The following is a 23,772-nucleotide window of genomic DNA, read 5'->3' on the forward strand; positions in this document are numbered from 1 at the left end:
GCTACGTCACGTTGCCGTACCTCCAGCATGCCTGGAGCGCTTACTTCAGACATGTCACAGAAGCTAGCGTTCTTTGTTTCCGGGCATGCTTTATAGGTTCCAGTTTGTGACGTCACCCCTCTCTGACGTCGCATTCTCTCATTGGTTAGATACAATAGTGCTTCACGAACACAAAAATGCAGAGGATTCCCATCACGTCACTGACGTAGCGTCTCGTTCCCTTACTCAGGGAACAAGGGTTACACTCGTAACCCAAGACGTTTTTTATTTAGCTGAAAACCAAAACCGAAAATAACATTTATTTAATAATCAAGTAATTAAATGTATTTAATAATCAAAATACGGAGTTTTATATGAATATTTAAAGCTGCAGTCCATAAGTTGTGCCTCTTTGTCGCCATCTCTGTTAGAAAACTGCAATTGCAGTTATTTGCGGAATTATCATCTTTACATGGGTTGTGAATCTAATGCTTTGAGGAGAATGTGTGGCTGTCAGTCACCGCACCGCTGGATACTGTACAGGTACTTTGGAATCACAGATTTCCCACGGAAACCTACCAGTACCACTCCAATTAGTATAAAAACTTATTTTCATGACAGATATATTCAAAAATACAATAAGTAATGAAGACAACAGGTTTAGTAAAAATACAATGACTATGCAATATAGTGCATATATTTAGCAAAATGCTCCTCTCTAGAGTTGACTAACTGCTATGGCTGACTACAGTAGCTGACTAATGAGCTATGGACATTTAATGGCTTTCCTGGAGGTTATGTGACATAATGTTTACAAGCTGATTGAGTGATTACATGAGACATCACTAAGTATCTTTCAACATTCCTTCTGATGTTCATTCGTTTATTTTGTGTAATAGCAATAAGTAAAGATAAAGATATGATCAGATCAAGCAGACTTTGCACTGACACTGAATTGAGGTGACTACATCACCATTTTGGTCAATAATTTTGGCCGTCCAAAACTCTTTCAGCCAAAACCGAAAATTCATTTTTAGCCAGAAAATTTTCAGTTTTCAAAATGTAATCACTAATTCCAGCATCAGATCTGTGATGGATTAGCACATGGAGTTTGATTACTGGGTTACCTGTGAGGGCACATTTTTGGGCGGCTCTATTCTGATGGTGGGATCCCACTCGCCTGGGGGCAGCACAGTCACCTGGTCCAAAAACTCATCGATTCCTGCCACAAGGTCAGAGCGATCCTTTGCTTTATAAGCCACATCATGGAACACCTGAAAAAGAGACGTTCAGGTGAAATTAGCACACACAACAGCCAGCTGCCTATAGTATATCATCATGAATAGAAACAAACACAAGGTAGTCCATAGTACTAACCTCGTCTGTCATGAGCGTGGCGATGGAACGGCCAATCTCGTGGTACTGAGGCCCTTTCCCCATCGGCCCCAGCAGAATGAAGAGAAACCTGCACAATGACAAAGGGCTTAGAAGTGAACTCTGAGGCACAACACTTTGCAAAATGAACTTGAATGATTGAGACATTAACACATTTCTTGAGTTTGTTGCAAAGGTCTCTCTGCTCTTACCTGGTGGTGATGGGAACCTCTGCCAGGCCATTGAGTAGCACAGCGGGGGACAGACGGATGAAGGCCACCACAGGTTTCTCCAAAAATTCTAGTTCACCCACCAGGATGTTAGATGCCTCAGCCCCCGGTGGGATTTTCTTCATGAAGTGGAGGTCTATCTGCAGACACAAAAACATGCTTCCTCAGCAACAAACTTTTTATAAACTATCAATACTGACACGACCATGGTACCAAAATTTTGGTATAAACCTTTATTTGTTGACAAAGCATACTTATAAAGCACAGTGTTGCCCCTAAATCTACCTGGAATTTTTTAGTTATCATTATTTAAATTATGTAATTTAATATATTATTTGCACTAAGCAGTATCTTATGCTCACCAATCAATGTATTGATCAAAAATACAATAAAAACAGTAATATTGAGAAATATTATTACAATTTAAATAACTGTCTTCAAATTTTAATGATTTTTCAAATGTAATTCATTCTTGTAATGACAAAGCTGAATTTTCAGCAGCCATAACTCCAGACTTCAGTGTCACATGATCCTTTTGAAATCATTCTGCATTTTTTCAGGATTCTTTAATTAACAGAAAGTTTAAAATGACAGCATTTATTTGAAATAGAAAACTAACAATGTAAAAGTCTTTACTGTAACTATTGATCAATTTATGCATCCTTTCTGCACAATTACTTAAAAAAACTTACTGACCCCAAACCTTTGAATGGTAGTATATATTTGTATATTTAAAATATAAAGATTTACAACAATCTGAAATGTGATTCTTACTTTGCTGAAGTCAACAGCACTGTTTTCACGACTGCCATCCCCTCGTCCCTCTGTAGTGGTGGGCTGAGCCTGAGGAGACACCATCTGACCTGGAAGCAGTGCAGCAAACAAATAAAGCAGAGGAAATATAACAGACTATCATTTAAAAACAGATTTGATTCTTTAGAAGAAAGACAGTAATGTTAAGGTCAAAGAGAGATTAAGACCTATGCACCCTTACCTGGTTAAAAAAATAGTTGTAAGGAACAGCTTAAGGAAGTCAGTTACAAACCTCCTAGCATTGTCTAAATCTAAATCAAACTTAAAAAAACAAAAAAACAAAACAAAAAAACTGAATCTAGAAGCAGTGAAGAAATAATTAGGTGAGGTTGGATATCTATAAATCTACTGCAAAACCTAGTACTCTAAAAACGACTTCCTATGTGGTTAAATGCAAACTGAAGAGGTTAAATGCTACGCTAACGCTAAGTATATTTTTGGTTAGATAATAGATGTGGAATATCTAAGGGTGTGTTCACACTTGGCAGGTTTAGTTCAATTAAAACTCTGGTGTTGCTCTGGTAGTGCAGTTCATTTGTATAAGTTTGAATGCTGCCATTCCAACTTTGGTGCGCACCAAACAAGTGTACTGAGACAAGGGAGTCTCGGTCTGTTCCAAATAAACTCTGGTGTAGTTCGGCTGAAATATAAGAGCAACATAGAACAAAGACATCTAAACGAACCCAAAACAGGACTTGATGTCACAAAATGCAACCCTAAAAAGGACAGAATGCTCAAGGATACCTGGTTCTTCTTGTTATAGGAGATATGTTCCCCATTACAGTATTGTACAGTACACTATTGTACAGGCTTGTACAGTATTGTACATCTCCTTGCTGCAGATCTTAATTTGTATGTGTAATTCCTAGAACTGTTTTGACTCATTTACATATTTTATAAGCTCTCTGAGAGTTTTCAGCTGGTAAAAAGTACCATCATATGCAACAACGAGCCCTTAAGCATACGTCATAAAAGCTTTTTTTTTTGTGTTTTGTCTTTAGGTTCTGTGTTAAAAATGACAGTGTGAACATTAAGTGAACCAGGACTAAATGTATCCTTTTTTTTTTATTCGGACCAAAAAGCCAAGAGAACCGAACTTCAAGTTTGAACACACCCTTAATGACGCTGTATCAACTCTTGCTAATTACCATGATGCATTTGCATATACACCATATTGGAAAGGTCAAGATCCACCCATAAACTTGCAAATGAACTGACATGAGGACATCCTATTGCGGTATCTAGATATTCCACATCTATGCGTAAGGTGTAGTCACATTTAGTGCAAAATCCAGTTATTTAAATAGGAATTCACACAATAGGAAATTTTGCATTAGGGCAAAATATTTCTCCATGCACATTTCGCTTTGGGTTCAAGTTGGTCCCACAAATTCACTGCGTTGACCAATAGAAAGCTGCTTGGTTTGAAAGTGATTTCTGTGTAAGCGGTGCTTTATACATCGCCACACTATTGACAATAGACTGTTTGTGGTCACAAAATGTTGCTGAAATTTAATTAATGTGACTGCACCTTTAGAGTACAAGTGAATCTATGATCATATTGCCTGATAGTGGCTCGTCTTCATGGTCGATGGTGGGGATGACATGGTAGCCGTAAGGCAGACTTAATCGTTTGCTGAAGGGGATGAAGGTTTTTTTGGGTCGGATGAGGGGGTTATCTGGGGCAGGGGGGGCAGAAGGGCATTGGTGGGGTTTCTGGGGAGCTGACACACACTTGGGACACCTGAGGGACCAGGCTTTACATAAGAGCACCTGTCTGTTTCTCACAGTGCGACTGAACCTAGACCAGAGTGAGGAATGGGGACTGGGGGGCGAATTGGTCATGAAGATAACTGGGAAACACAGATAGACACACCATTAAAAAAGGATGATAAGACAAATGCATGACAAATGTAGAAAAATGCATCTGCTGGAGCATGTGGAGCAGTACCATTTTTATCCATGGAGTGTGGTTCGGACTGCTTTCTGCCGATATCTGCGAAAGAGCGTACGATGGGAATCCGGTTAGCCAGTTTCTTCTGGTTCTGATGGTGGTGCTGCTTAAGGAGAGCATTTCGGACCTTCTTCCTCACCTCCTCCCCCAAAAAACCTGACGTCTCGTGCTGGTCCAAAACCATATCTTAAAAATAAAGACAATAAATAAAGCCATTTATATAGAATTTACACTACCATTCAGAAGTATAGGGTCAGTAAGATTTTTTTAAAGAAACTGATAATTCATCAAGAGATATACAGTATATAGTTCTATTTACAGTAAAATTAGCTAGATGCTAATGCTTGCAAATAATAATATGTGACCATAGACTGTAAAAAAATATGGACGTAGCGTCCGTGACGTCACCCATAGAGTTCTGAACAGCAGTTTTGAAGCGAAAATGAGGCCGCGGCCATCTTAGCTGCGCGTCACCGCACGTCACTCCCGGATAACTGAAAATGGGCAAAGAGGCGGGGAGGTGGTTTGAACTGATATGACTGGTTGCTGAAACCACGCCCGTCTAGCTTGACGTGACCATGTTAGCAAGCAAAGGAGCTATCTATCTATCTTAGATAAAATATTAATGAAGATAAGTTTTATCATCAGAACGTTCTAAAGGTTTACTGTCAATCTACGGTGTTTTTTTAAGATATAGATCCTCCAACACCAGTAGTGTTGGGTGTGCAAATAACAACATGGAAAATCAAATGGGACTTCATACCTTTATAATGAAATAGAGATCGCGAGATGAATCCAATCTGTGACACTTGGGTAAAATATGAGTGTCCATTGCAAAACAAAAATATATATATGTGTCTATATATATATATATATATATATATATATATATATATATATATATATATATATATACACAAACATGTATATATAGTCATCAATCACTGAGGGAAAGACCCGAGAATACAGTAATGCTGTGACAAAAGTTTGTTGAGCTGACCTTTCCACAAGAGGGCGGAGCTTTAACAGCTCATGCTTTGGATACTCAACAACAACAAAACTGGAGAATCTCACACAGCCAAAATGTCAGAAACTGTCAGTACAGTAACAGTGTTCAGCCTTACATTCTTACTTGACCTGTATAACCACAACTTGTTTGGGAAGGTTGCAATAAAAAAGCCTTTAGTGACATCAAACAGCAATCGCTTACACCTACAGTTTGCCAGGCATTACTGGAACTTTCAGTGGGACTGGGTTTTATGGTCAGATGAGACCAAAATAAAGCTTTTTGGAAAAAAAACACCAGAGGAGGCTTTGGCATAGACTGAAACATAGCCATGTAGAAAAGTACCTCATCCCCACTGTGAAGTATGATGGTGTTTTTTTTTTTTTTTTGTTTTTTTATGCTGTAGGGCTAATTTTCTTTTAATTTTCTTGATAGGATTTTACTCCATTAAGTACCAGCAGATATTAAATCAACACCTGACTGACCCAAACTGTGCCGTGTTTTTATCTTCCAGCGTGACAATGATCCAAAGCTCATCTCAAAATAAACAACAGAATAGTTCACTGACCACAGAATGAAGGTTTTAGCATTGGTACAGCATCCCCCATGAGACCCATAAAAAACTTGTGGGAAGAGCTAAAGAAAAAAGTCCACAGTCATGGACCTCTGAATCTGAAGGATCTGGAGAGATTCTGTATAGAGGAATGTAATGTGAGGAATGTGACTACAACACTAGGATCTAGCTAATTTCACTGTTAAAGTTTATTATGATTATTTAACTTTTAGATTCAGGGCTGAAAGAGAACCATCACAAACTCCTTTTCTGTTACGTTAGGAGTTGTTGGCATTCATTAGCATATTAGCTGAAAGACATGCACAGATCTCGAAAAAATCAAGCAGCACCTGTAGCACAATATTTTTTATAATTAAAATGTTGATTGCTTTGAATGCAGTGTTTTCAGACTCTGTACCTGCGATCTCCTCCAGTGAGTTGGCCCTCATGTCCAGCATGACGGTGCCATTTAGGATGCAGCTCCGCAGCTCAAACAGGCTATGAAGGGAAAGAGTAGCCACATATGGCTTACTCCACCTCTCCCCTCCATCCTCCACATCCTCCTCAAACTTCAGCCATCTAGATACAAATAAGGGACATGAGAAAGAAGAATAGGAAGAGTGGGAGAAAAAAGCGAAAATTAGAATGACAATTAAATTAGTTTTCTCATTTAGCTGCAGTACCACAAACTGGTATTGCATTAGTTGTAATGGATACAAGCCTATCTCATATTTCAAACCACAAATATTGCTCAGTAGAGGAGCTCTTTGTTTAGTTCAATATAAATTCATGTTCCAGGTCAATGTTAGGGTAACAGCCTATACTATAATTTTAACAATATAACTTTTATGGACTGAAAAAGAGAAAAGATCCAGTGAGCGGAAATTCTGGGCGAAAATGCCTTGTTGATGCCAGAGGTCAGAGGAGAATGGTCAGACTGGTTTGAGCAGACAGAAAGGCAAGAGTAATTCAAATAACCACTCCTTACAACCAAGGTTTGCAGAAGAGCATCTCTGAAGGCACAACATGTCGAACCTTGAAGAAGTTGGGCTACAGCAGCAGAAGATCACACCGTAGGCCACTGAAGTCAGCTAAGAATAGGAAACTAAGGCTACAATTTGTATGGGCTCACCAAAATTGGACAATAGAAGACTGATTTTTGCTGCAATACTCAGAGGGCAGGGTCAGAATTTGACATAAACAACATGAAGACATGGATCCATCCTTTCTTTTATCAACGGTTCAGGCTGCTGGTGGCGTAATGGTGTGGGGGATATTTTCTTGGGCCGCTTCGTTTCAACTGATTATTGCTTAAATGCCACAGCCTACATGAGGATTGTTGTTAACATGTCCCGCCCTTTATGACCATAGTGTACCCATCTTCTGATGACTACCTCCAGCAGTGTAACACGCCATGTCACAAAGCTCAAATCATCTCAAACTGGTTTCATGAACTCAAATGGCCTCCAGAGTTAACAGATCTCAATCCAATAGAGCACTTTTGGGATGTGGTGGAACAGGAGATTCACATCATGGATGTGAAGCCGAAAAATCTGCGTGATGCTATCGTGTCAAAATTGATCAAAATCTCAGAGGAATGTTTCCAGCACCTTGTTGAATCTATGCCACAAAGAATTAAGGCAGTTCTGAAAGCAAAAGGGGGTCCAACTCATTACTATATGTACACAGGTGTAAAATTAGCCCTCGCCAAGGGCCAAATGCGAGTAAAAGTCTGTGTTGGCAAGTATATGAAACAGTGTCAATCGCCAGTTGGCTGGTAGCATTTTTATAAATTCTAACAGTGTTGTGAGAACATGAACGTGAACAAACATGAACGACGCTCAGGACAGTTAACGACCAGTGCTGCATCGTCACAAAAGTTTAAGCCTTGCCAATCTAAACATGCAAGCATAAAAAGACACGAAAGGAAACTCAATTCGTTACCCAGAAATCTCAGCGTGCAAATACTGAATAAATCTTGTGCTTGAACGGACATATTCAAACAAAATCATGTCAAAATGCCTGTCTTGGCAAGTAACAGTCAGTTATGTCTTAAGTGAACTTAAACAGTTGAGAAAGAAAATGCATGTGTGTCAGTATATTTGATCCATGCATTGGCACTTCAAGTGACAGCAGCCCAATATTCCTCCTGCGTAAAGATGTACATTTTCTTAAAGGAGGGGGTGTAATGCCATTTCATGCATTCTGACTTATTTACAATGTTAAAGAGTTGCATTCTCATGCTAAACATGAGAATGAGAATCCACTACTTCCGGTTTCAGTACAGGATTCAGAGAGTTTTTTTCGAATGTGTCCTGTATGACGTCAAAAGAGAGCGGAATTCCTTGTATAGGCACTTCTCCCTGATAAGCGCGCGCACACACATCACCCAGAGCAAGAGCAAGAGCACGCCCATCAACGCGCTTCGTTCGGGTTACGGAAGCCGAGAGATTTTTCAACAATGGCTGTGTCCCAATTCAGGGGCTGCACCCTTTGAAGTCTGAATACAACATCGAGGCAGTCTCATTTAAGGAAAATAACCATTAGATTGCAACGTAAGAAAGAAATTACAGTATTTTACACCTCACAATGAATATCAGTCAATTTTATTACAGTTACTTTTCTTAAATATGACATCCTTGATGAAGTATTCAGCCTTCAAATGCGACCTCCGGAGGACGCACCCTCCGAAATGAGACGCAGCTCCTGTAAACAAGGGAGTGTGCTTTTGGTTGTGAGGGAAAGATTACCTTTTTCAGCTTCACAAAGAACCCAGCATTAAGGGAACAGAGGATGAAGTTTGTTTTTCCGGGGCAGCAACGGAGTTGTGCATGTATGTTTGTTTGTTCCCGGGAATTCGGTGATGAATACTTTGTAAACAAGTCCCAGTTCGGCGATGGATTTGCAGATCGGGGGCGGTGAGTAAAGCTGCATGAGATGTCTATGTTTTGTTGGCAATCGATGTGCAAGTGCATATAATGTAAACAACACAGACGTTTTTGTTCTTTTTGTATTTATAATGATGTCGCAGCTAGCATGCGATCTCTACGCAGAAGCTGCGCGCGCTTGTGACTCTTTATCTCCGCCCACAGCAATGACAGCAGACATGCCTCCAGGATCTCGACTTTTTTCGGAAAGACTCTGTTTAGTGTATCTATCTTTTATAAATATGACAAAACTAAAGACTTTTTCGGAGATATGAAGGATGCAGTGTTACTCTGTATGTACTCAAGATTAACATGAGATTGGCAGAAACTGTGTGATACCCCTCCCCCCTTTAAGTCACAGGCCATTGGCATATGTCCCTGTCACTTTGTGTATCCTCCATGCATTTGTGTGGATTTGTACCTAGCTGTCTCTTTCCATTCCGCGTCCTCTCCCTCTTTCAGGCAGATCTCGTCCAGCTCGGTGAAGAGAGCATGAGGAATGTGTTCCTCATCATCCTCCATTCCCAGCAGAAACTGTACACGCTGTGATGGTGTGTCCGCTAGAGAGAAACAAGAGTTTTTATCTCTACTCTCTGTCCTTTTTGACATAATCAAGTTTTCATTTATCCATCTAGAGAGTCAGTCTTACTATATGAAGGTGATTCTCTGCCATCTTCGGTTCCTGAGTCTCTTTCTCGTGACCTCTTCCTGTGGCGGTGTCCATGGTGACGATGTCGTCTGTGTGATCTCCGACCCAAAGGTACATGCACACCAATGTAGAGGGTACGGTGACCTGCCAGGGACAAACACAGGAGTGCAGTTATCACAATACAACCTTAACAAAATAACTACTATAAACATCAAATCAAAGGAACCCCTTGACCAGTTTATTTTTAAAAACCTGTAGTTTTAAACAGGATCCAAGGAACCTACGGGGGCTGAAAGAGGGTGCTTGGCAGTCCATGGAATTTTTTTTAATACACACCAATTTTGACATTACTACTGTTACTACTACTTTCTTCATTCTTTCTAAAGACTGGCTGGAGATCATGAGATTAATTGTGATTTTTTTATTCTATTGACAGCCCCAGTTTTTAACAGTAAGAAATACAAACCTAATCTGCATATCCACCTGATTTTTAACGTAAGAGTAGGTGCAGCCATTTGTAAATTGAATGTGTCTGGCTTCAGGTGTTATCTGCTTCTAGCTATACTTTTGATGAGCTATACTCATTATGCTGCTTGATATTGCAAACTGGTATTGTTGAAGGCCCTGATAGACTCATAGCGAAGTTCTTTTTCATTCTTTGTTTAGGGCTAAAAAGAAGTACCTCTGTAGTGGTATACACATCCTTGCACTGGTGCTGCTAGCTACTGAGCGGCATTTAGATAAATATGTAAATATGTACTGCCTGCTTTCCTCAAAATAACAAAATAATCAAACAACAAAAATGACAGCAGTGAGAAAACAGCAGTTAAGAAAGCATCTGATCATAGAGATGTGGATGAGCTCTGCAACTCGGTTCTCCAGGCAAGTATAGTCACGTTTATTTCTATAGCATTTTGTTCAATAGATTGCTTTAAACCAAACAACTTTACAGTATTAAACATGAAAAAACAGTGTCAGTATTGCTTTCAACTAGAACTACACTTCAATTTCTACTATCGGTCTTTGTCAGGTGACGTCACACTCGTGAAAACCGAAGTGCATTATGGGTGTCGCCGCCATTTCTGAGGTATCCAAACAATCTCTGTATCAGTGCAGAGTTGTTTCTTCCTTGGCTACTTTTCATTGTAAAAATGGCACACTTTTGTTGTGTGAAAAGCTGCAATAATTTGTCCCACGATAGAAAATGTCAAAAACTTTACTACGAGATTAGATTTAGTCGGTTTCCTACTTGAAAAAAGGCTGTACGGAGAGTATGTAGAGGCAATAACAGAGGCGCCGGATCGCATGGGTTGCCGCGGTGAGACATCACTTTCGTCAAGATATCTCCATTCATGTATGTTTGCTTTCTACATTTCACAAAGGTAAGTTAGAGGTTTCTGTTTTCTAAAGTAGAAAACGTTATAGCAACGCATTGTTTTGGATTGTATGTGCTATGAAACAAGTCAATTTAAACTGAATCCCTTTACTTGAATATGTCTACATTTTTTTTTCTTAATTTTGCTACAGCATTTTCATACTTAAGGTACGACATTTTTGCTCTGTATCCATATACTGATTCTTATTTTCTGACTACTTTTTACAGCTGTGGTCTGTGGACCTTTTCATTTCATTGCAGATCAGCCTGCTTAAAGATTATGGAGACTGACCCCAACTGGACACCATCCCTCCCTACATTAAGGCCACATCAGCATTAAACACAGGCTGTGTCTCAATCAGCTCCCTAGTTCATTAGTTAGGGCACTGATCAGGACGGTCTCAGTCACAAAATTTGTATACACAATATACTGATTCAAGAGCTCAGAGCTGATTGAGATGCACACACAGACGTAAGGAAAAACAATCCAGTCAGCTACTTGGGTAAAGTTGGTTTTATATTTGCACATTCAGACTTCTGATAAATTGAGACTTTCCAATAAATATGCAATAAATTAATGTTTGCGAATTTTAAGCAGCGACATGATATTGACAACCAACGATTGTCAACTTATAACATTTTTCACAGTCGATCAAAATAGGCAAGTATTGTTTAATGACATATTTACTTGTGAATGTCCACTGAATGTCCAGTTTAGTGTGATTAACAAGGCTATTGAATACGGATGTGCGAATATAAAACCAACTTTACCCAAGTCAGTCAGCTAACACTATGGTCCATCAGGCTGGAGAGAGTGATCATCTTCACACTGAGAAGATGCAGGAGGCTGGAGGAGATGGTGATCTGCATGTGCAGAAGTAAACCGACTTGATATGTACAGGATGTCTGATGTTTGTTTTGGAGATGATGATGTTAATGTACTATACGGGTCTGCCAAACCTGGGAACCTTTATGGCGTTATTACAATTTTTTTTTTTTTTTGTGCCTCTGCGCATGTTTGAATCTTTTGTAGAATTGTAGTGTAAAAATGTGCTGATGCTTTATCCAGTCTTGCATGAACAATAAAGCATGTATAATAAAATTTTTCAGGGTGATTTGTAGATTTATGTTATATGCACTTATAGTATTAATAGGATAATTAATAATATACACAATCTGTAAATCAGATATTTAACTTGCATGACATATCTTTGTTTTTATTATTATTAAGGCTTTTGGACAAAAAAAAGACTCATAATGTCATTGACCCAGACAACACAGAGGTAGATGGAGGACAGTAATTTACAAATTATTTTGGCTCTAAAAGGTATACTATATCAGAATGTACTATAATAAAATACACTATTAAATTCTACATACATCTCTGATGATGCCTTGTTTATTGGAACAATGTTTATAGTGTTATACATTGGTTTATGTACTTAATGCAATAAAGAAAAAAAAATGCATGAAAAAAAGGGTAGTATTAGTTCAAAATTCTTCCTGATAACACTAAACCATCCTTAATCATGCACTTGTTATATACGGTAGTTAACACGAAATCATCATCATTATCGTTACTATACTGTGTTATCGCAGTCCTTCCTTCAGAACATAAATAAATCCTGCACCCATTAGTGAAATATCTGTGAGCTTCGAGGGATTTATAGTTTTTAAATTGTTCACTATGCGTTTATGCCATAAACAAGACAGTTAACAATATTTAAGTATGATGATTTAAGTAGCAATGCGGGGTCAGTAGCACTCCAACTTACTGCAGTCAGTTCGTACAGATCTATGTTATGAATGGATGGAAATTTCTCCAAATAACGGTCCCTGGCATCTTTGGTGAGTTTATCGCGATATGAAATTTTAACTTTGTTCTTGTGCTTTTTCATATTTGCGAGTTATTTGCTTGTTATCTCAACTCGTGTAATCTCTTTCATTCTCACAGTCAGCAGGGATACCACAAATATGGCGCCGCGGTGACGTCACACACAACAAAATCACGTGTCTGACAAAGACCGATAAGCTGCTCTCCAGTGTTTATATTGTCACACGCAGATGTCTGACCTTGACAGATTCAGCAAAGGAAATGAACTGGAGAAAATTTCCCCGTCAAAGAGTGCTGATCCCCAGAGTGCCTACCTATTACATGAAAAAGTATGGGAACCACTTGCAGAATCTGTGAAAATGTGAATAATTTTAACAAAATAAGAGAGATCATAGAAAATGCATGTCATTTTTTATGTACTGTCCTGAGTAAGATATTTTACATAAAAGATGTTCACATATAGTATAGCCCACAAGACAAAAAAAATCACTGAATTTATTAAAATAACTGTTCAAAAGTTTGGGAACCATTGGCTTTTAATACTGTGTGTGGTTAGCTGGATGATCTACGACTGTTTTTTTGTTTTGCGATGGTTGTTCATGAGTCCCTTGTTTGTTCTGAGCAGTTAAACTGAGCTCTGTTCTCCAGAAAATGAAAATGGGGGGGGGTGAAGACTTTTTGAATTTGAAGTTCAAGGTAAATTGTACTTAATTTGTCCTCCAGGAAACATGCAAGTATCTTCTGTTGCTTCTGTTGCTATTTCAACAAAATAAGAAAAATTTGGAAATCTTCGTCCTGTTCAAAAGTTTTCACCCCCAGACTCTTAATGAATCGTGTTTCCTTCTGTAGCATCAGTGAGTGTTTGAACCTTTTTTAATAGTTGAGTTTGAGTCCCTCAATTGTCCTCATTGTCAAAAGATGGATCTCAAAATCATACAGTCACTGCTGGAAAGGGTTCAAATATGCAAAAAAATCCTTGAAAACTGAAGAATCTGGAGGACCTGGAGGATTTTTCTGAAGAACATTGGACAGTTGAACTGCTCAGAACAAACAAGGGACTCATGAACAAAACAATCGTAGATCATCTAGGTAACCACAAACAGTATTAAGAATCAATGGTTCCCAAACTTTTGAGTGGGTTATTTTAAAAATTCAGCTTTTTTTTTTTTTTTGTCTTGTGGACTATATGTAAACATCTTTTATGTAAAATATCTTACTCAGTACTAAATAAAAAATAACATACATTTTGTATGATCTCTCTTATTTTGTTTAAATTATTCACATTTTCACAGATGTGCAAGTGGTTCCCATACTTTTTCATGCAACTGTACGTTATCTAGTGATGGGTCGTTCGCGAACGAGCCGACTCTAAGAGTCGGCTCTTTTATGTGAACGTCGGGAGCCGGCTCACATATCTGAAGAGCCGACTCTATTTTTCAAAATATAGCCTATAGAAATTAAATCATTATGTAATGAATGGTTTTAATTTTATTTAAAACAATAGACTAATAATTCAAAGAACAACACAAAAAATTATAATTAGGCTATATAAGCACACACACACTCTTTCGTTTCGACTGTCTGATCAGCCTCACGGTCTGTAGTCGAAACTCGGAGGAGAGGAAAAACAGCATTTCTGAATGCAAATCTCTCATAAAATAAAAATATGGCCAGCAGTGTGTGTGTGTGTGTGTGTTCATTATGAATAATATATCCTAACTAGTGAGAGCTCATATGGCAATAAAAAAAGAGAAAAAGAGGGACCAGTTTAATCCTTTCAGTTATTTATTTTTCTTTAATATTTAATATGGGTTCTATTATGTTGTTCAGATTTTATTTGTTTTGAATGTTGGTTCTATACATTAAAAAGTTGTAATTTAAATACAAATGTTTAATAGTATTTTTTTTTATAACAAATCAATGCATTTTTAAAGAAATTGTGAGACATTGTGAGTATGAGTTCATTTAATAATTTAATTAGAACTGTTTTCACACCTATCATAATCAAAGTCATAGTTAAAACATGTATTATTTAAAGAGCCGTTTGTGAGCCAAAAGAGCCGGCTCTTTTCAGGGAGCTGAGTCAAACGAGCCGGCTCACGAAAAAGAGCCGGAATGCCCATCACTAACGTTATCACCAACTTTCCTGAAAGTTTGCTTTGGCAAGCTGTTTTGAACTCCCAAAATGAACTTAACTTTGGGCTGATTTTGTTCGAAATTACGTCACACCAGTTTGTTCTTCTATTTCACTTGAAGTATATCGGTGTTACATGTGCACTCTGTTTTGGACTTGTTGTTGTTGCATTTCCCGCCACTAGTTTATTACCATGGTTAAAGATCACCTTAATCATCACATTCAGCTGTGTCTTATCACCTCCTTATGTTTCTGTGTATATAAGCCCTGTGTTTCCTGTGTAGTATTGTCCAGTATCGTTCATGTGTTGTTTGGTTGTCTCCTCATTGTACCTGTTTATGGATTACTCTCCTTGTGGATTTATTAAAGAAAGTTATACTTCTATACTCCTCGTTGTGCGTGTTTATGCTCCTAACCAGCAATTGTAACAATAATCGGGGCCTTTACCATATTTTAATGTATTGTTGTAATTATAAACACACTGGTTTGCAGTGCAAATAGTTTTACCATTTACTTTGTTATTTTTCTAGTTATTTACCTATAGTTAGCTAATGAAGCGGAAGTCTCATACATTCACAGAAAAATAGCAAACTTTCATATGGCAAAATATGCTGGATAGTTTTGTGGATTTCATTATATGTTCAATTTACTTTGGCTTTCATACAATGACATGATAAAAACTAGCCAGTTAATTTAGGAACTATAATGTAACTGTTAGTGTCACTGATTAAAAATTGTGACAAAATGTTTTTGTTTTGTAGGGTGAACTGTTACTTTAAAATGAATAGGCTCTTCATTTGTTCATCTTAAAGTGTCTCGCAGATGTAGAAGACTGTTGTGTAAGATTCAATCTCTGTAGTCACATAATCAGATTCAGTGATTCTGTACTTTGTGTTTCTGTTCTTGTTTACAGTCTCAGATTAAACTATAGCATTAAATCCCTCTCTCTCCCCTCCCAGCAGCTCAACGTGTCTCTCTGAACAAAGATGAAGCTTGACAGTGTCTGTGGGGCGAGAGAGAGCACATATGTGTGCTTGTGTGATTCCAGCCCTGGGCACTGACACAGAGAAGCAAGAGCCACAAATCAAACCTTTATGTCACGACTTAAGTGTGTGAGACAGATGGAGACCAAAAGCAGATCTGCATATAGAAACGGCTGATGGCCCATGCTGACTGTGTCTTCAGAATCACCTCATCAGTTTTTAATATAACCTGCGTCTCACTCTTCAGAGATACACACTCTAATGAGCTGTAGTTTTCCAGCTCACTCAGTCATGCAATTTAGCATCTAAATAAGTGATAAAGACCTCCAGGGCCGACATAAACATACACACGTGTGCTTTTATCTCACTCCCTTCACTGATATCTACCCCCTGCAGCCTTGGGGTGTGTGTAGCTATGTGGTAGTTCATACAAAGCTGAGTCACTTTCAGTGAAAAGTCCTCTAAACATCATCTAAACACTACAATTCAGAGCAGTTACAAAGACCTTAATAGGATTGTTCACTCAAAAATAAACATTCTTTTGTCAGTCTGTCTTTGAATGCATTTCTTTCTTCTGCAGAACACAAATAACGATTTTAAAGAATGTTGGGAAATAAACAACATTGGAGCCAAACGACTTCATTGTACGTTCTTTAAAACATCTTCCTTTGTGTTCCACAAAAGACAGAAAGTCTTACAGGTCTGGAATGACATGATGATTAGAGTTTTGGGATAAATCATCCGTTTAATAAATATTAACCCACTAAAATCCAAAAACCTCACGTTCTCTATATGTAAGGAGTTTTCTGTGAATGTGCAAGACTTATAACGAAATAACGAGAAGAACTCGAGTAAAATATGAACACACTGGAGAGTGTTACGGGTGGCTGGTAGAGAGATGAGGCAGATACGGATTTCCACGATAATAGAGACTTTACTTCAAACAATGGCAATGAACAACAGACAGACACCTTAACAAAACAGAGAACGGACGAGGAGTGAAGGGAGTGAGTGCAATATAAAGGGAGTGCTAACAATAGAGTCCAGGTGCAGGTGATGAGTGATGATGAGGAACTGACGAGGGAAGTGAGTGCAGGTGTGGAGAACAGGAGGATTCTGGGAAATGGAGTCCAGGGAAACAAGGGATCTGTAACAGTACCTCCCCCTCCCGGTAGGCGCGTCCTCGCGCCGTAGATGTAACAACCGGGAGGGGGGCGGGCGCCCTGGAGACCTCAAACCGGAGCAGGGGAAGGAGTAAACTGGAGTGGAGGTCTCCAGGGCAGGTCCAAAAACCATGGCGGGTCAGGAGCCGTGGGCAGCCATGGCGGGTCAGGGGTTGAAGGCAGCCTTGGCGGGTCAGGAGCCGTGGGCAGCCATGGCGGGTCAGGAGCCGAAGGCAGCCATGGCGGGTCAGGTGCAGCGGGCAGCCATGGCGGGTCAGGTGCAGCGGGCAGACATGCAGCGGGCATACATGGCGGGTCAGGTGCAGCGGGCAGCCATGGCGGGTCAGGTGCAGCGGGCAGCCATGGCGGGTCAGGAGCCGAAGCCTTCGAGGCGTTGAGCCCAGGCGTCGCTGAAGGACTGGCGGGTGATGGCGGAACCGAAGGCTCCGCCGACCGAAGCGCAGCCGGGGCTCCAGAAGGCCGCAGTGCAAGCAGAAGGACAGCCAACAAAACGAACACCGGGGGGAGTGAGGAGGCCAACTGAATCCGAGGGACGGAGTGACGGAGCGGAGACGGAGGAGTGAAGTCCAGAGGGAGGGCAGGCTGATGAATGACCAAGGTGTGAGTGGAGGCAGGATGGAGACTGGTGAAGCTGGAGGACTGATGGGCAACGGTGGAGCAGAGGGAGGTTGGAGCCGGGGTGAAGGTAATCGCCCAGAGGTCCGAGGTGGAGATCTGGGCGAGGGGGCTTGAGGTGGAGGTGCAGTATAGACATGACTTGGAGGAGGCGGGAGAGGGAGGCAGGGAGGGAAAACAGTCCTTGGGCTGGAGAGTTCAATCACAGAGACCATACTAGGAGCGGCAGGCTCGGCGGCGGCGGCTGGAGCTGAGGGCTCGGCGGCGGCGGCTGGAGCTGAGGGCTCGTAGGCGGCGGCTGGAGCTGAGGGCTCGTAGGCGTCGGAGACTGGAGAACTTTGCTCGGCGGCGGAGACTGGAGAACTTTGCTCGGCGGCGGAGACTGGAGAACTTTGCTCGGCGGCGGAGACTGGAGAACTTTGCTCGGCGGCGGAGACTGGAGAACTTTGCTCGGCGGCGGAGACTGGAGAACTTTGCTCGGCGGCGGAGACTGGAGAACTTTGCTCGGCGGCGGAGACTGGAGAACTTTGCTCGGCGGCGGAGACTGGAGAACTTTGCTCGGCGGCGGAGACTGGAGAACTTTGCTCGGCGGCGGAGACTGGAGAACTTTGCTCGGCGGCGGAGACTGGAGAACTTTGCTCGGCGGCGGAGACTGGAGAACTTTGCTCGGCGGCGGAGACTGGAGAACTTTGCTCGGCGGCGGAGACTGGAGAACTTTGCTCGGCGGCGGAGACTGGAGAACTTTGCTCGGCGGCGGAGACTGGAGAACTTTGCTCGGCGGCGGAGACTGGAGAACTTTGCTCGGCGGCGGAGACTGGAGAACTTTGCTCGGCGGCGGAGACTGGAGAACTTTGCTCGGCGGCGGAGACTGGAGAACTTTGCTCGGCGGCGGAGACTGGAGAACTTTGCTCGGCGGCGGAGACTGGAGAACTTTGCTCGGCGGCGGAGACTGGAGAACTTTGCTCGGCGGCGGAGACTGGAGAACTTTGCTCGGCGGCGGAGACTGGAGAACTTTGCTCGGCGGCGGAGACTGGAGAACTTTGCTCGGCGGCGGAGACTGGAGAACTTTGCTCGGCGGCGGAGACTGGAGAACTTGGCTCGGCGGCGGAGACTGGAGAACTTGGCTCGGAGGAGACTGGAGAACTTGGCTCGGAGGAGACTGGAGAACTTGGCTCGGCGGAGACTGGGGTTGAGGGCCATTTCATCCCCTCAAATACAATTAAAATCCCCACAGGCACTGGAGCTGGCTCTGTGGGGACTGGAGCTGGCTCTGGAGATACTGGAGCTGGCTCTGGAGATACTGGAGCTGGCTCTGGAGATACTGGAGCTGGCTCTGGAGATACTGGAGCGGGCTCTGGAGACACTGGAGCGGGCTCTGGAGACACTGGAGCGGGCTCTGGAGACACTGGAGCGGGCTCTGGAGACACTGGAGCGGGCTCTGGAGATACTGGAGCGGGCTCTGGAGATACTGGAGCGGGCTCTGGAGATACTGGAGCGGGCTCTGGAGATACTGGAGCGGGCTCTGGAGATACTGGAGCGGGCTCTGGAGATACTGGAGCGGGCTCTGGGGACATTGGGGCCGCTTTCTTCCTCCTCCTCCGCTTACTGGGCCCAGTAGCGGAATATGGGTCCAGCCTGGGGCAGGCAGGGAGTTCGCTGGAGCGGTATGCGGAGGAAGCCGGAGGTTGACTGACTGGCCCGGCCAACCGTGTTTCTGGATGGACCGGACGACAACACTGATCCTGAACCTCTTCTACTAAGAAATTGGAGCCATTCAACCACAAAATTAAATTGATAGTGTCGCTTAAGGAGAAACAAAAAACAGGTTCATCAAAACGGATAGTGTCGTCATCCAATCCATCCAAAAACAAGGAGATCAACTGAGCATCAGGCCAGTCAGACAAGAAAGCAAGCTCCACGAACTCCTCCACATACCTCTCCAGCGAACGTCCTACCTGCAGGAGCCCGATAATGCGTTCGCTGGCTGTTAGAAGAGTGAGAGGCGCTGGAGGAGCAGGAGCCAGGGAGCTGGTGGAAGTCTCCATTTTTTTTTTTTTTTTTTCGTGGAAAATCCGGTCGGTTTAGGTCCGTTCTTCTGTTACGGGTGGCTGGTAGAGAGATGAGGCAGATACGGATTTCCACGATAATAGAGACTTTACTTCAAACAATGGCAATGAACAACAGACAGACACCTTAACAAAACAGAGAACGGACGAGGAGTGAAGGGAGTGAGTGCAATATAAAGGGAGTGCTAACAATAGAGTCCAGGTGCAGGTGATGAGTGATGATGAGGAACTGACGAGGGAAGTGAGTGCAGGTGTGGAGAACAGGAGGATTCTGGGAAATGGAGTCCAGGGAAACAAGGGATCTGTAACAGAGAGCTGCTTTATAGTAGAAACTGAAGTCGTAATTTTAATTAAAAATGACACTGTCTCTGTTTTTTCGTGTTTAAAGGTAGGGTAGGCAATTTCAGAGGATAGCAATAGCACACTAGCTCTGAAAGCATGAGATCCCACCCTCCTTCAGAGCACTCTCCAAAGCCACTCCTCCTTCAAAACACATGAACGCGCAGAGCAGCTTCACGAGACAAGAGACAGCATTAAATTACCTCCTGTTTCAAAGCACATAACATTACAATAATAATGAACGTAAACAACTTACAGAGCTCTTACTTGTACCACCCGACTGCAGCAGATTCATTTTGGTGGTGATAGTGATAAATACGAGTCTGAGCATGTGAACAGCTTCCGAACATCACAGGTTGCCATTTCGTAATTACAGTTATGGCATGGCAGGAACCGGGCAGGGTGCAAGGAGGTATGGAAATACCGAATACCGTACCGAATGCAATGAGTGGATGGACATTTTTGACTTCCACAGAAGATATATGTACATGTTTTGATATTTAGACCACTTCTATTATTGATTGCTGCCAAGATGTGATATCTAGGGGCCTTTTCTAGATGCCTGTTTCTGCCTCTGAGGTAACTGCGATTATATCCACATTTATATTTTACAGTATGACTTTATTTCTAGTTTTAAACCTTATCTCACAACAGTCTTTTTATTTTTTTTTTTTATTTTTTTGCTGTGTAAAAATGTCTCCAAACTGAAACAATGTTACTAGCATGGATACCAGTCTCATTTATGAAATGTACATGCATCATTTATGGTAAAACAGATGGTTAAACTGTCAGTAAAAGTAAAAACTGTCTAATTTGTTTTGATTAGGTCAGAGGAACATCTTAAAAGAAGAAGAGAGGAATAATTAACTAACTAAAACAAATGGCAGAAACTGACATTTAATAAGAAACAAATTTGTTGGTAAAATAATGATTAAATATATAAATAAACAATTTCATAAACACATACACTATGTACACGCACTCCCTCTGAAAATACGTGTTCTTCACAAGGGTTAAGTAAGGATAAGGATGAAACATAGAGGTTCTTCAGGCACAGACACTCTCTGGCTCCAAGTGTGTGTGTGTGTGTGTGTGTGTGTGTGTGTGTGTGTGTGTGTGTGTGTGTGTGTGTGTGTGTGCTTTTGTTTATATTACATTGTGGGGACCAAATGTCCCCATGATGTAATATAAACCTGAGTTCACCTACATCGTGGGGACCAGCCAGCGGTCCCCACAATGTAAATGGGTTTATAAATCATATAGAATGAGTTTTTGTGAAAAAGTAAAAGTTTGCACAGTTTCCTGTGAGGGTTAGGTTTAGGGGTAGGGGCAGGGTAGGGGGATAGAATGTACAGTTTGTTCAGTGTAAAATGCATTGAAGTCTATGGAAAGTCCCCACAATTCACAAAAACAAACATGTGTGTGTGTGTGTGTGTGTGTGCGTGTGTAGGTGTGTGTGTGTGTGTGTGTGTGTGTGTGTGTGTGTGTGTGTGTGTGTGTGTGTGTGTGTGTGTGTGTGTGTGTGTGTGTGTGTGTGTGTGTGTGTGTGTGTGAAAGAGGTGGAATGAAATGTTCCTCTAAATGGAATATTTCCTCGGGACTAAGAACAGCTAATGTCAAACACTGGATTCATTTCCTCTCTACTTCTCTGTTTTCTAAAAATTAGGGCACCATTTTACAATGGGTTTTTGAGCTTGTATGTTGGAGTCTATGAGTTTAATGCCTGCTAAATGCCTGATATATGCAATGTTAAAAAAACACTTCTTAAAAGTGAAATGATTCTTATACTCCTCAACCGATTGCCACCAAACTCGTTCAGCATGAAGTCAAGACAGAGTTTTGAGCAGATTTTTAATGTCTCGAATGGTTTGGCTATGGCGAGGCAATGAATTTATGGTGAAAAAAGGGAAACAGGAAGTGTGTTATAACTTCTGCATAAATTGACTGATTTTGATTAAAGGTGCCACTGAATCAAAAATTGATTGTTGTTTCGTTAGCATGTTGCTAATGTACTGTTAAATGTGGTTAAAGTTACCATCGTTTATTACTGTATTCACGGAGACAAGAGCCGTCACTATTTTCATTTTTAAACACTTGCAGTCTGTATAATGCATAAACACAACTTCATTCTTTATAAATCTCTCCAACAGTGTGTAATGTTAGCTTTAGCCCGTTAGCCACGGAGCACTATCATACTCGTTCAGAATCAAATGTAAACATCTAAATATATTCTGTACTCACATGATCCGAAGCATGCATGCAGCATGTATGACGAACACTTTGTAAAGATCCATTTTGAGGGTTATATTAGCTGTGTGAACTTTGTTTATGCTGTTTAAGGCTAGCTTGGGGGGAGAGGAGCGTGAGGAAATAAAGGACCAGCAGCTCGAATCGGTGCATTTCTAATTAAGCCCCAAAATAGGCAGTTAAAAAAATTTATAAAAAAAAAAATCGATGGGGTATTTTGAGCTAGCACTTCACAGACACATTCAGGGGACACCTTAGACTTATATTACATCTTGTAAAAAAATGTTCGATGACACCTTTAAACTTCAGCTTTGTTTTCATTGTAAGAGGCTGATCACATGGATGTGACTATTGTGAGTAAATGTCATAGCGTCACCAACTGGCAGCAGGAAGTGTGTCACATTCAAAATGCTTTGAAATCGCCTTCTTATTTTTACCCAATTTGCTTCATACTTCGTCAGAATAAAGTCAAGACACTGCAGATGTAGACCTGTGAAAGGATTCTTGATATCTTGAACACTGTTGTCATGGCAATTCATCAAACATTAAAATTTCTTTTGGGTGTTTTTGAGACTCTTAGCATGCTTCAAATTGCATGAAACTCGACACACACATCATAGTTGTCAGCCAGTAGACATGAGCAAAGCCTTAGAAATGGGTGTGTAGGAGCGGCTCAGTAGGCACCAAACTCACTAAATATATTGTTCTCATCGAGCTGAACAACTTTTGATACAGTCTTTATCTCCGTCCAAGAGGAAGTCAGATATTTTCTTTTGAATGTGGATTTTTGGAATCAAGCTCTTAATTTTTGAAACTGAACTACTGCTCCAAATGGCATCATATGATTAAAATATGGCATATTCAAATGGCTTTGACATAGTTCTTTTACATTTATATGCTTTAAATGCATATTGCCTGCTATCCATAGTTGTCCTAAAGCCACCAGGGTGGCAGTGGAGCCAGGGAGTGGGCCCGTCATCACTGCTTGCAGCTATATTTTAACTTTATTTTTTAATAATAATTCATCAGGCAGTGTGTTTGACTCCCAGGTTCAGAGTGTGAGTTAAAGCTTCAATTACCTTCCAGCTCCTCTTTCTCAAAATTTGTGTTGAGCATGGACCGAGTTCCACCCCTGTCCAGCACGGCTTCCTCATCATTTCTCTGCAAAACAAAGCACAATGATTAAACACAGTCACACATACACAATCATGTTCTCTTATGGATGATCACTGACAGATAACTCATCCTACAATCCATATAAAACAGGCCTACATCCTAAAAAATCAAGCAGAACAAACTTTACACGTATAAACACATTTACACTACCATTCAAAAAGTTGAGTCTCTAAAATTGTTTTAATGTTTTTAAAAGAAGTCTCTTATGCTCACCAAAAGCATTTATTTCATCAAAAATGCAGTAAAAAACATGATATGATGATTTGCTGGTCAAGAAATATGTCTCATTATTATTAATATTGAAAACAGTTATGCTTGCTAACAGTTATATTTT

At 41.0% G+C, this 23,772-nt stretch overlaps 1 protein-coding gene across 7 annotated transcripts in view; it reads right to left on the reverse strand.

The window, feature by feature from the left end:
• The window catches only part of slc4a10a (solute carrier family 4 member 10a), a 71,450-nt gene that overhangs the window by 19,780 nt on the left and 27,898 nt on the right, over positions 1 to 23,772 (reverse strand). For 5 of the 7 annotated variants that reach the window (XM_067388362.1, XM_067388357.1, XM_067388361.1 and 2 more), the window contains 9 exons: positions 23,342 to 23,423; positions 9,486 to 9,629; positions 9,258 to 9,396; positions 6,328 to 6,488; positions 4,348 to 4,536; positions 2,358 to 2,446; positions 1,566 to 1,723; positions 1,357 to 1,444; positions 1,107 to 1,253 (listed from right to left, as the gene is read on the reverse strand). In XM_067388362.1, the coding sequence (XP_067244463.1) occupies positions 1,107 to 1,253; positions 1,357 to 1,444; positions 1,566 to 1,723; positions 2,358 to 2,446; positions 4,348 to 4,536; positions 6,328 to 6,488; positions 9,258 to 9,396; positions 9,486 to 9,629; positions 23,342 to 23,423 (1,197 nt within the window). Of the gene's footprint in view, positions 1 to 1,106; positions 1,254 to 1,356; positions 1,445 to 1,565; positions 1,724 to 2,357; positions 2,447 to 4,347; positions 4,537 to 4,758; positions 4,845 to 6,327; positions 6,489 to 9,257; positions 9,397 to 9,485; positions 9,630 to 23,341; positions 23,424 to 23,772 lie in introns of those variants that run through there. The other 2 variants (XM_067388364.1, XM_067388363.1) reach the window with 2 other exon arrangements.

The sequence above is a fragment of the Chanodichthys erythropterus genome, chromosome 6, assembly GCF_024489055.1.
Source record: "Chanodichthys erythropterus isolate Z2021 chromosome 6, ASM2448905v1, whole genome shotgun sequence".
In the NCBI taxonomy this organism is placed as follows: Eukaryota; Metazoa; Chordata; class Actinopteri; order Cypriniformes; family Xenocyprididae; genus Chanodichthys; species Chanodichthys erythropterus.